Consider the following 13,349-nt stretch of genomic DNA (forward strand, 5'->3'; position numbering starts at 1 on the left):
ATTAGCTGAATCACATGGCGTTAATATCAGCTAACGTACTCTCGAAAGCGCCGATTTGTTGCGATGCGGGTTTGAGTGCGCATTGTAGCTGGATTACTGATTGGCAGAACTAACTCGACATTTCGAGAATGGATCCTTTTTTGTGGCGGAAACGGGCTTCCATAACAGACTGACGGAGGCAGGAGAAGCTGCCTACAGACATCAGTCAGTGGATCCACAGTAACATCGAGTTCAGCTGCTGATCATCGACTGTTTCTGTCTCGTTCCCAGACTCTGATCTCACATAAAACGAAGCAGATTTATGCTGAAACTAAGCTGCACACAGCTGATGTCAGCCAGGAAAACAGTACAGACTGCTAACGTTACCTTAACTTCGAGACGATCAACTGCGCCACAACATTCACGAAAGCGAAAGTAAAAGCGACGGAAGGAAACGCCCAGAGAGGCGTTTGAGGGACGGTCAGAGTCAGGAACCTCAGAAACGCATCAGGCTGGAGTTTAATTCTGTTTTCATCTTTAGAAACATCTGGAAATAGTTATAAAAACGCTGCGTAATAAAGAAACATAGTGTAGATTAGTTTGAGTTGTGTTTAGCTGAGCTGTGTCTTTAATCTGAAGTTCATTTTGTGGAGGAGCAGCAAGACCTTCAATGTTACTCTCAGAGAAAGCCTCCCAAATGTCTGTTGTCTTAATAGTGGAATTATCTGGAAAATGAACCAGTTCTTATGAGCTGCTTTTCTGTATGAGCAGTCAAAGCATTTTATACAGCGTGCTTCATTCACACAAGCACTTCTTTTTCTAACAATGACACTATGATGGATGCATCGGAGAGCAAGTCGGGGTTCCACATCTTGCCCAAGGATACCGTGGCGTGCAGACTGGAGCAGCCAGGGATCAAACCTCCAACCTTCCAGTTAGTAATTCTACCTGCTGAGCTACAGTCTGTACTTCCTGAACAACACACCCTCCTTTTGTTTTTTTATTTCCAGTAGCAACCAGGACCATAATGAACCCTGACTCCCACAGACACTCAGGATCCACCTGCCCAGTAAGTCACCCGCTAACTGCAACTATCAGAGCCCTGACCTTCTGCAGAGACGAGTCACACTGAACACAGCAAGTGTCCCTGCTCTCAGATACAAAACCCGCCTTTAAAAGTTCAGAGTAATGAAATCAGCAGTTCTGATTCTAGAATCTGTAGTCTCACACACTTTTATTGTTTTGGTTCACATCGGTTGATTTTCTGCTGCAAACAACTAATGAGAACATTTTATAAACCTTTGAGTGTCCATCAGGATCCTGTAGAAACAGTTTCCATCTCAAATACTAAACATCATTATTTACATTCTGTTTATTTATTTTTTAAAGTCACTCTAGCACAGATTTCTTTAGCCGAATGTCTTTCTGTGTCTTCCATACAAACATTAAACATGAAAACACTCAACACAGCAACACTGAAAGCATTTGAGTGTAACTTTCATTCAAATCAAACTTTATACACAATTACAATAATGGAAAAAGACAATCTAAATAGTAATACACAACAACCACTGCAGAAATAAATAAAAGAAAACCAAACACAATCCAGACATGATTACACAAATATATTTAAATCTATATATTTATACATTTTAATATGATGTAAAAGAAAACAAATACGAAACCTATCAAACTACCAATATAAAAAAAAAACAAGATCAGAATCAGAGAGACTTTATTTATCCCCAAGGGCCAATTAACATACAACAGAGCAGCATGACGTTGAAGATAAGCACAATAAAAGTGAGATAATAAATACACAGAATATACAGTTTTAAAATTACACAGTTTTAAAATTAAAGTGACTGAAGGTGAATAAATAACTGTAAGCAGTGTTGGGGAGTAACGGAATACATGTACCGCCGTTACGTATTTAAAATACAAAATATGAGTAACTGTATTCCGTTACAGTTACCGTTTAAAAAGGTGGTATTCAGAATACAGTTACTTTGTTGAAATAAATGGACTACACTGCGGTACTTCCCTGTTTCATTTTGTCGCGGGTCAGGACTGTTTGGGTTTGTTTGACAGCTACGTTCTGTTGTTCCAGGCGGCAGCGTTACGGTTGCCATGGTTACAGGGCGACGCTCTCTCTCTCTCTCTCTCTGCGACTGTGTGTTTCCTGGGTGAGAGAGCGCCTTTTCGTTGTTGTTGTTGTTGTGCTAAGCTAACAGGCAGAATGCTACAGGCATAGCTCTAAAGAATGTAGCATCATGGGCAGTGTAGTCCGTGTTGCAGGGAGAATGGACTGCCATACACGTTATGGGTCTGTGAGCGCGAGGAGGGAGAAAAAGGCGAGTGGAAAGGTACGAGTTGTCATCGAGGAAAAACGGGAGCTGGAAGCATGTAAATATAATAATAACCACTGCAGCCAAGAAGAGAGCCTGACGAGCCCAGTTGTAAGTAAGCTATTAAGACTCGACTGTACACCGTGTTCGTGTTTTCCTCCGAAAACAATAAGTTCCGTTGGAGCAGCCTTTCAACGCCTCTCTCTGTCTCTCGCAAGAAAAGTTGACCCACACAACAAAGTAAAGCTATTTTTCGGCTATGAGCCGACAGGGACCCCGCCGTATTAGTCAGAGGTCCCTTTACTACAGTTCGGAGTCGCGGACCTTCAGTAATAGTAATAAATCACACAGCAATAGTACATTCACGTTGTTGTAAAAAGCATGATAATATATTAAGTAATCCAAAGTATTCAGAATACGTTACTGTCATTGAGTAACGTAACGGAATACGTTACAGAATACTTTTTGGGGCATGTATTCTGTATTCTGTCATGGAATACATTTTAAAAGTAACCTTCCCAACACTGACTGTAAGTGACTAAAAGTGAGTAAAGTGTTGGTATAAGAGAGTAGTTTATGTTTCTGGTGTGGGAAATGTTCTTATCAGCTGGAGTTAAAAAGCAGAGCTGCTTTGGGGACAAAGGTGGCGCTCCTCCTCCTCTCAGTCCTGCAGGAAATGCAGCGGAGGCGTCGCCCAGAGGGGAGCCATTGAAATGCAGGGTGAAGAATGTGAGAGGGGTCACTGATGATTTTGGCTGCCTGTCTAAGGGCCTGTTGATGAAAACCTGCCAGAGTTCTGACAGGCAGGCCAATGATTTTAGAGCACACTGATGCTGCAGTCTGTTCCTGTATGAAGGCTGAGGGAGTGGGACCAGCAGGTGATGGAGAAGGTCATGATGCTTTCAGGAAGACGTAGTAAAAAGTCATCATGATGGGTGTGCTGACTCCAAAGGAGTTGAGTTTCCTAAGGAGGTTTAGCCACCATGTCCCCTGCATGCTGGTAAGGCCTGGTTAACACACACATCAGCGTGAACAAAGTGGGAAATGTGTTTCTTCTAATTTTGTTACCATTTTTATTTAAGAAAAAAGCATTAAAAGTGCCAGGACACGTGTAAGTAAGTAAATGCCAGACACAGCTTCTTATCATTGCAAACTCTTATGGCTGCAAATGTTTTACAATAAAAGCAAACGTAAGCATTTGTGAAAACAACAAAACAGCTCAATGATTTGCTAAATTTGTACTGTAGCATCCATCCAGAGGGTTTCCCAGGTTTTCACTAATGCTGCTAAAAAAGCTGCATGTACATGTTAGCAGGCGTAACAGGCCCCGGGAGGATGGACAGTGTGCACCAGCTGGTTAGAACAAAGGAAATAATCAAATAAAATCATCGTTTTATTTCATCAACACACATAAAGGCCAGTTCACAAAAACTGACAAGCATTAGCTAACAGCTAACATGTAAAGGATGTGTGCAGGAGCCTGGATGCAGTTTGTGGAGTTTATATGATCAACATAGTTTTTGGGTTAAAGGTTAAAACTATAAAGTTAAGGCTCACTTGCTTAGAGTTGTATTATATGGGAAGCAGTGCTTACAGACTGACATAGTTGGATTTCTTTTGCTTCAAATGTATGCTTTTATTTTGATAGTCTGGCAGAGACAGGAAGTTAGCTGCCTCTCAGTCTCTCTGTTTGAACTGAACTTTGTAAGACTTTGATCCTTCTGGATTCAGGCACGTGTAGCTGCTCTGGACATTTGTACGGAAATATTTAAAACTGGACTCCTGCTGATTTTTGGAGAAACAGGGACTCAGTGGAGCGTCGAGCTGAGGCTTCATTCACTGCAAAGCTACAAAGTGCATTCATTTATCTTAACAAGCAAAGTTGATGTGATGTGACTGAAAAAACAAATATTTCTATTTTTCTGAACTTTCATCAGCTTGCTGAGCAGAAACATCTATGAAGAGTCCAGTCAGTGATTATTACTCATTAGAAGGGAAGATGAAGAATCCTGGTGTTGGAAGCTCACACTGTCTGCACTGTGCATGCAAAGTCCACTGAATGAATGAACCTGTGAATGTAGGAAGTGCCCACTGTTTCTGTAAGTATGGGAGGACCCACCTCTCTCTGCAGATGTCCCTGACACAGGCGGCCCTGGCCAGGATCTGCTCCCACTGGGCGTCCCTCCCCAGCACCACCCTGCTGTCCTGCTGGCTCATTAGACGCTGCAGCTCTGGGTAGACCCGGTCCTTACAGACATGACCAAAGCAGCACACAATCAAAGACAAACAGAAGCTTTGAACACATGAATATGACATTTATAGTAATGCGTTATTATTACAAACCTGTTTTTTCCACAGAGCGGTCATGAGGCGCAGTCCCACTGCTCTCAGCTTGGGGGAGCCGGCCAGCATGTGCAGACTGTGCAGCACGATCGGGAAGCACAGCTGGAATATTACAGCACATATGATCAGAGCCAAGTTTACAAGAGAAACACACGGTTACAGCTGAAGAAGGCAGATGTTAGACGATGACTGCTGGTTTGGAGAGTCCAGCTCACTGACAGAGTGCTTTATACTACAGAGCACTGCATCTATCCCACACAGAGGCTGCTGTGGTGGAGTCCAATCCCAGCTCCTACAAACTGGGTACAAGAAACACTGTCTGTGTTCACACAGAGAAAACTGTGTGGAAGACGTGGGAATTTCTCTTTGCTCCTTTGTCAAAGTGCTAAACATCGAGAGGGGAACATTTCAGTTATGTGCACAAACTGATTTACCAACATTATCCACACACAGTGTCCTGCTAATGGTGCTAATATTTAGCACAGTTTGTTTAATGCAGTGTTTGATTTGTTGCTCTTGATATTGTGCCATTCATTTGTGCACAGAGATGGCATCACAGAGATTTGATGGACATCAGTCTGATCTCTGCTTTTACACTGATAAACCTCAAAAACACATCTTTGTTTATTAGGTTCATTTCAGGACCACAGACAGCGCAGGACGATCAGCTGTGCTTTATGGATCTACATAAACTCAGCTGCATTTGATGTGACAGACATGAGCTGTAGATCACAGATACACACACCCCATCAGCACAGATGTGTTAGTGGTGCTGTTAACACCAGCTGGAGACATTTACAGTTTGTTTTATCCCTCAGGTGTTGTCTAAATATAAGAATGTATGTGTAGGTAAAATACAGTAGGTTGCAAAAGTATTCGGCCCCCTTGAACTTGCACACATTTTGTCACATTACAGCCACAAACATGAATCAGTTTCATTGGAATTCCACGTGAAAGACCAACACAAAGTGGTGCACACGTGAGAAGTGGAGCGAAAATCATACATGATTCCAAACATTTTTTACAAATCAATAACTGCAAAGTGGGGTGTGCGTAATTATTCACCCCCCTGAGTCGATACTTTGTAGAACCACCTTTTGCTGCAGTTCCAGCTGCCAGTCTTTTAGGGTCTGTCTCTACCAGCTTTGCACATCTACAGACTGAAATCTTTGCCCATTCTTCTTTGAAACAGCTCCAGCTCAGTCAGATTAGATGGGCAGCGTTTGTGAACAGCAGTTTTCAGATCTTGCCACAGATTCTCGATTGGATTTAGATCTGGACTTTGACTGGGCCATTCTAACACATGGATATGTTTTGTTTTAAACCACTCCATTGTTGCCCTGGCTTTATGTTTAGGGTCGTTGTCCTGCTGGAAGGTGAACCTCCGCCCCAGTCTCAAGTCTTTTGCAGACTCCAAGAGGTTTTCTTCCAAGATCGCCCTGTATTTGGCTCCATCCATCTCCCCATCAACTCTGACCAGCTTCCCTGTCCCTGCTGAAGAGAAGCACCCCCAGAGCATGATGCTGCCACCACCATATCTGACAGTGGGGATGGTGTGTTCAGAGTGATGTGCAGTGTTAGTTTTCCACACAGAGCATTTTGCATTTTGGTCTCATCTGACCAGGGGCCCGTTCTTCGTACGTCGCTTACTACATCCAAGATCAAATGACACATCCAAGATCAAATCATCGCGCTAACCGTGAGCTCGCTAATCCGGTTCCCCGAACACACCTGCTGTTGACGATTACTACAGCTGGACGCAGGAATGTGACATCACTGGGTGTCGTAAAAGGGGCTACGCATCGATAGTAGAAACATTGATCGGCAACCCGCTGATTGGTCGGCGAAAATGTCCAAGGGGCGTGCTCGGTATTTTCCGGCAGCAGAGCAAGAACTCATGAGTGAGGGATTTCAGGAGTTTCAGAGTTTAATTAAAACGCAAGAGAACACTGCAAAGGCTGCAAAAGCAAGGAGAGAGGGCTGGCAGAAAGTTGCTGACAAATCAAACTCGTAGGTAATTTAATAATAATAATAATAATGGATTGGGTTTATATAGCGCTTTCCAAGGCACCCAAAGCGCTTTACGATACCACTATTCATTCACTCCCACATTCACACACTGGTGGAGGCAGCTACGGTTGTAGCCAGGCTGCCATATCGCGCCATCGGCCCCTCTGGCCAACACCAGTAGGCGGTAGGGTAGATCTATCATATGACACTATATTGTCCAATATCATATGGCATTATATTATATTATAATATGTTATATTATATCCCCTTTCACATTAGAGCCACAACAGGACCCACAAGAACATGGGAACAAGTAAAAGTGGAATACAGGAGTATTCTACAGAATGGTAATATTTATCTCTTAGATTGCTTTGCGTCTCTTGGCAAGGTAATACTGGCCTGTAATACTATGTTAGTTTGTTCATAACAGCAACCAAGAAAAGGGCAGAGGAAAAAAAGACAGGTGGTGGTCCTGCACCCCCTCGTCAACAAGTTGGTTAAGTAAATAATACCCTCACGGGAATATCGATATCTCTCTATGAGCACACTGTCGCGCTGAGCTAAAGGATCCTGTCTGTCCCGCAATATACGCTGAATTCTGAGGACTCTCCTTATCAATCTTGCACCTTCCGCAATGGGTTGGTCGCGTATACGGACAGGACATGGCTGCGACAGGCTTCCCAAATCCACCTTCGCTTTTATAGCCGTGGTCTCTCATCTTGATTACACGAAGTAATTTACAATTACTACTCTGAAATATGAATTACATCTGTAATAATCACATACATGTAATAGAATGTTAATAGTACATTTCCCTTTTTTAGGAAATGACCTGTATGTATCTGTGTGACATCAATAAAAGGATCAAGTGCTGCATTATCTTTAGTTACATTGATAATATTTATTTATGGTGAAACAGTGGAAAAATATCGCTGTTGCTTTCGTATAAATGAAGCGGACATACCTGCGTGGCCGCGATCTAATCCTGTTTACATAAAGTAAACCTGCTCCCGAGCAGGTTTACGCTTACGGCTCTGTTGCTATGACAGCAAGTCCCGTATGAGCTTCGGGGAACCGACTGATCCAGGATCACGCGAAATCGTCAACAATCTAATCCGGCTAACCTACTTAGCGAGGTACGAAGAACGGGCCCCTGAGCACCTTCTTCCACATGTTTGCTGTGTCCCCCACATGGCTTGTGGCAAACTGCAAACGGGACTTCTTATGGTTTTCTGTTAACAATGGCTTTCTTCTTGCCACTCTTCCATAAAGCACAACTTTGTGCAGTTGTGATGGCATGCCACACATGGTAAGCGCCACACCTCACCACCCGTTGATTCACTTTAGTTTAATTTACAGTCACTACTTTAAAATATTCTTATTGTTCAATATTGTTTCTTTATTAAATGTATTTATTTTTCCATCACACCTTCCAATGTTTATATGGCGTGCACACATATTAAACTTGCAAGGTCAAAGTTCCGTTTTATGTTATATTAATACATCTTTTCTTTGTTTGAGTTACCTGGGGGTTGGCTTCTCCTCCTGTCTGGCAAAAGGTGTAGCAAAGGGCTGAGAGACCTGAAGTACCACTGACAGCCTAATTGGATTGCACCACATGCTTCATTGCCTGGGGGGTGTTTCATGTGTGTTTAAATGTTTTGTATTAGTTGGTTATATGGCAGCCATCTTGTTTTCCCCCGTGTGTGTCATTTGGTTTAGCTAAACCAGTATTTAAGTTCCCCTGTGTGTAGTGATGGCCAAATGAAGCTTTCTGAAGCATTGAAGCTTGTATTGAAAAACGGTTCATTACTCGAAGCTTTTAAACACAGTCTTCTCTGGTGACATCTGGTGGCCAAAAATACAAAGAGCAGCTTGAATCCACAAAATAAAACCAACTGCTTCATAATGATTGCCCACTCTACAGAGTGGAGTTCTGTCTGATATTGGGCCACTGTTGCTTTGAACGTGTATTTTTTTGGTGGTTAAAAAAATGTGTTTTATTTGTTTAATAAATAGTTTTGACCAGTAAACTCTCCTTGTTTAAATATGCACCATGGTGTGGTCTTTCTTTGCTTGTGACTTCTTGATGTTAGTAAATACAATAATTGAAAAATACCACGTTACATATAATATATACATATAATAATGTACAACACATTATGGAGTAGGCTTCTGCTCTGAGGTCCTGCCTCCATGCACTTATGCAATTAATCGCTAGACAGGTGTATTTATAAATAATATTATATCAGGGAAATTTTCCCAGACATATTTTTGACCTGGGGGTAGAATTGATTGTGAAATGGAAAATGCTTATGAACTTGCAAATTACAAACATGATGCATTGACGGTAACCCTTTTTCATTTTTATTTAAAAAGAGAATTTGTTCTAGTGTGCGATGGCCGAACCTGTTCCTTTTCGTGGAGATCATTTATCCTGCCTTAAGGAACATCCCTTCACATGGCACAGAAGAGGCTGGAGTGCAGAGAAACTGGTAGAGATGCAGTTATACAGTCTACCTGGGCCTCACAAACTATCAGCTAAAGAGAATAAAGAAATTCAATTGCTGCACATTTGGCAGACTAACATTTTCAGATTAATTAAACAATAAAATATATATTTTTACAACATTACATGTAAAGAGTCAAGTGGAAGTTTTCTAAAGTTATTTAATGATATTTATATTATGGAAGCAGATTTTTGACATTTTACCTTTTTCCCGTTTTCAGATATAATAAACACGCACAAAACAAAAGCAAACGGCCAGAACACAAAGCTGGAAAACCCACCCGATTGACAAAAATCCACTCAAAATACTCCCACACAACAGAACCTCCTCTATTCCTCGCTGGCTCCAAATCTCTCAGTAGAATGATCAGTGGTTCGCTATCTGTCACCATCAAAACGCTCCACAAATCCCGCGAATGATTCACTTCCTTATAAACCATTGAATCAGATACCGAAGCAGTTAGGTTCTAAATGAAGCTTCGGACGTCCCCGATCACGTGACTCTGGCCAAACGAATCAAGCTTCGACACAGTGCTTCTGTGAGTTGAGTTGACCTCTTTTATTGATCTGCCTGTTTAAGTTTTGGCTTTGTTAAATATATTTTCATATTTTTGGGTCAATAAAACCCCTTTTTTGAATTAAAACCACCTGTGTCCTTTATGCTTTACTGCTTGGTCCCTGACAGCAGTGCACGACTAATAGTCGTCCTATGGACAGATTCCCCCACCTGAGCTGTGGATCTCTGCAGCTCGTCCAGAGTCACCATGGGCCTCTTGGCTGCATTTCTGATCAGTGCTCTCCTTGTTCGGCCTGAGTTTAGGTGGACGGCCTTGTCTTGGTAGGTTTACAGTTGTGCCATACACCTTCCATTTCTGAATGATCACTTGAACAGTGCTCCGTGGGATGTTCAAGGCTTGGGAAACCTTTTTGTAGCCTAAGCCTGCTTTAAATTTCTCAGTAACTTTATCCCTGACCTGTCTGCTGTGTTCTTTGGACTTCATGGTGTTGTTGCTCCCAATATTCTCTTAGACAACCTCTGAGGCCGTCACAGAGCAGCTGTATTTGTACTGACATTAGATTGCACACAGGTGCACTCTGTTTAATCATTTGCACTCATCAGGCAACGTCTATGGGCAACTGACTGCACTCAGACCAAAGGGGGGTGAATAATTACGCACACCCCACTTTGCAGTTATTTATTTGTAACAAATGTTTGGAATCATGTATGATTTTCGTTCCACTTCTCACGTGTGCACCACTTTGTGTTGGTCTTTCACCTGGAATTCCAATAAAATTGATTCATGTTTGTGGCTGAAATGTGACAAAATGTGGGAAAGTTCAAGGTGGCCGAATACTTTTGCAAACCACTGTATTGTACTTCCAGTCCCAGATTGGAGCCTTTGGATCATGTAACCTCTGTTTATATGATTTCATTACAAAGCTGGGGCTGTTCTATTAGCAAATTACTGGCAACCAAAAATCTCATGTTGCTCTGAACTGAGCAGCTCCTGGCAGACTGAAATGACGGCTTTGCAACTTAAATCACCCAAAAATCTAAACTAACATCTATCGCTGCTATTGGTGGATTGTGCTCACAGGCTGGTATTTGGGACACGCGGGTCCCTGGTTTTTAAACTCTAGGAGCCTCCTGGATGAAGAGAAGCTCCTCAGACTACATGACCTGGATGACCCCACAGATAAAAGCTCACATGTGTGTATGATGGACTAAAACACACTGTGAGCGCTCAGATGAAGTAGAAAGGTGCTGCTGATGTTCCAGCCCCGTCTCCAGACGCTCACAGTCAGTACAGGTTCTTCTTAGTCGTGCTGCGTACCTTATGAGTGCCGAGGTTTGGCAGGCTTGCGAGAACAGCGTGAGCCAGGACGGGATTCTTTTCTTTGGTCAGTTTGAACAAAAGAAGCAGCACGAAGGGCGGGACCTGCAGAGGGAAACACCCACATCAGCAAACACACCAACCAAACATTAAATGCACTTTGTCAGACCGTACAGAGGCTGCATCACTGACCTGTACGTGCACACAAACCGACAGCTTCACAGGATGTTCAGCATAAACAGATAGAGCAGGGTTGAGTCTGCCCTTGTGATACTAAATGTGTGGTGCCCATCTTGTACTCTGCAGTCAGTTAAAGCTTCATAGATCACACATGAAGTCCTGACACTTTAGTATGAGACAGGTTACAAATAAGGAAACAGTGAGACAGCATCACGGTCCTTAGATACACCACGCTGCTGTGCAGTGTCACAGCTTAATTACCACCACACACCTAATGGCACTCCGAGCCTTAACTGTTGCAGAGCGACCGCTTCACCTGCACGGCCCGAGAGCGAGAGGGAGGGGCAAAGAAAATAAAGCTGAGCGATGACACGTTTAATGCTGTCGAGCCAAAAACATCACTTTGAATCAACATCACTGCAGTAAATCATCATTAAGGTTTCATAGTGGTTAGCTTCTGGCTTTTCCTGTAACAAAGACCTGCTGCTGCACGTTTAACATGACAAGTACGAGCGAGCAGAGATCTCCAGAGGACTCAAATATGCCAACAACCTTCAACCAGTGCATCCAAACACCAGTGTGTGCAGCACTCTGGGAGCAATTAGAGCAGAAGGTGAATCCTCTGGGGCCCGGTGCACGCTTGAGTAATGAGGGGTAAACTCACACTTCATCTGCAGCTAGTGACTCCAACACAAGTCCAGAGGGAGGTCTGTCCCCTTAGAGCACTCCCTAACCTCTCCCTTTATACGGCAGCAGATCAGCAGCAATCACACAGCAGTGACAGCTTTTATCTTCCTGCTGATCTGAACCATTTCAAAGTCATGTGTTGGTGCCAAAACACCAGGTTATCAACATGTGTTTCCTGCTCTTAAAAAGACAAACACAAGCTAGCTCCCTTACATACAACATATCTACATGTCAGAGGGAACAACATGCATTACTTTATATTCAGTCCACAGATTTAAGAGAACAGTTGTGTGGGTTATCTACCTGGCAGGGGTCGGCAGCAGCGACAGCCTGGCTTGCTTTCAAAGCCAGCTGGCAGATGTTTTCCTGACCCATGATGATGAGATAAGTCACAATCAGGACAAGAGAGGAGGACAGGCGCTGGCTGGACGACAGGGCGGAGCTGACCGCCAACAGCCAATCGGTCGCTGCTGCTGGATTGTTGGCCACTTTGCGCAGTACCGACAAATAGGGATGGGTATTGATAAGATTTTCACGATTCCGGTTCCATTTTCGATTCTTTATCGATTCTGTTTAAAAAAGGAGAACACTAAGGTCGATTAGCTCAGAACTTTGTTTTATATCTTCTCTTTGAACAAGGTAGAAATTTAGGAGTAACATGGCCTTACAAACCCAACAGTGAGATCTTAAGAGATCCAGCCTACGGCTCTTCAATGGGTGTCACAGGGTCCCCGGGAAAGAAAAATGTAAATGTAAAATAATAAAATAAATATTCTTCTGTAGCAATAACAAAGTTTAACATAAATTATTCTGTAGCAATTACACAAGAATATCCAGTAATGTCCCTGCCTACAATTAAACACATTCACTTACCGAAAATCGGTGCAAGCCTTTGACCACAAACTGAGTCACTGCTCGGTGACGTTCGTCTGTCCTGCCTGAAAGGAGACGCTACCGGCAGACTGCAGCGAGAACTGCCAGCGTATGAGCCAGACTCTGTCTCTCTCATCATGGTCACTAAATGCACAGTGATGGCAGGTTTGTAATAAGGCAGATCGCGCTAACATAATATGCACTGTTAGTTGATTATTTACCTGCCGCATTAACGGGAGAGGACGTGCAAACGTTACCGCTGCTGCTGGGTTGAGATTCACGAGTCCGGAGCGGAATTAAAAACACGACATTCATTTAAAGTTATCGTGTGTTATAATATATATTATATATAATATATATAATATAAAGTTCTTCCTCTCAAACAAATATTCCCAAATGTTTGTCCCAAACAAAGGAAACCAAGATTACCCTTCAGCCATCCACCCACTAACTAAACAACACTTTGGTTTTCTTACATATTTTAATAAGAATTTATGCTTCTTGATGTTATGCAAACGGAATATTTTGCACAAATAGAAATTCTCTTTGAGTTGGACTGAATGAATTTCACTTAACCTGATAATA

At 42.7% G+C, this 13,349-nt stretch overlaps 1 protein-coding gene across 1 annotated transcript; it reads right to left on the minus strand.

Moving 5' to 3' along the window:
• Positions 1 to 3,291: 3,291 nt before the first annotated feature.
• On the minus strand, positions 3,292 to 12,903 carry LOC146634402 (focadhesin-like). The gene is made up of 6 exons (XM_085377724.1): positions 12,765 to 12,903; positions 12,195 to 12,460; positions 11,025 to 11,129; positions 4,671 to 4,772; positions 4,447 to 4,574; positions 3,292 to 3,334 (listed from the first exon to the last, which is right to left on the minus strand). Exons 1-6 carry the CDS (start codon positions 12,901 to 12,903, stop codon positions 3,292 to 3,294), a joined length of 783 nt encoding a protein of 260 aa, XP_085233850.1.
• Between the last annotated feature and the right edge of the window lie 446 nt (positions 12,904 to 13,349).

Source organism: Diplotaxodon limnothrissa, linkage group LG3, assembly GCF_057381915.1.
Source record: "Diplotaxodon limnothrissa isolate DT_005_m linkage group LG3, D_limnothrissa_male_GT1.1, whole genome shotgun sequence".
Lineage (NCBI taxonomy): Eukaryota > Metazoa > Chordata > Actinopteri > Cichliformes > Cichlidae > Diplotaxodon > Diplotaxodon limnothrissa.

What these genes read in the sequence shown, in the direction of transcription:
- LOC146634402 (XM_085377724.1), bottom strand. Translation starts at nt 12,903, where the DNA reads ATGATGAGAGAGACAGAGTCTGGCTCATACGCTGGCAGTTCTCGCTGC. An exon ending in AAGGCTTGCACCGATTTTCG is followed by an intron (nt 12,461 to 12,764) that starts GTAAGTGAATGT and finishes TTTTTTAAACAG; the next exon opens with AATCGATAAAGAATCGAAAA. An exon ending in AGGGACATCTGCAGAGAGAG is followed by an intron (nt 3,335 to 4,446) that starts GTGGGTCCTCCC and finishes TGTGTTAACCAG; the next exon opens with GCCTTACCAGCATGCAGGGG.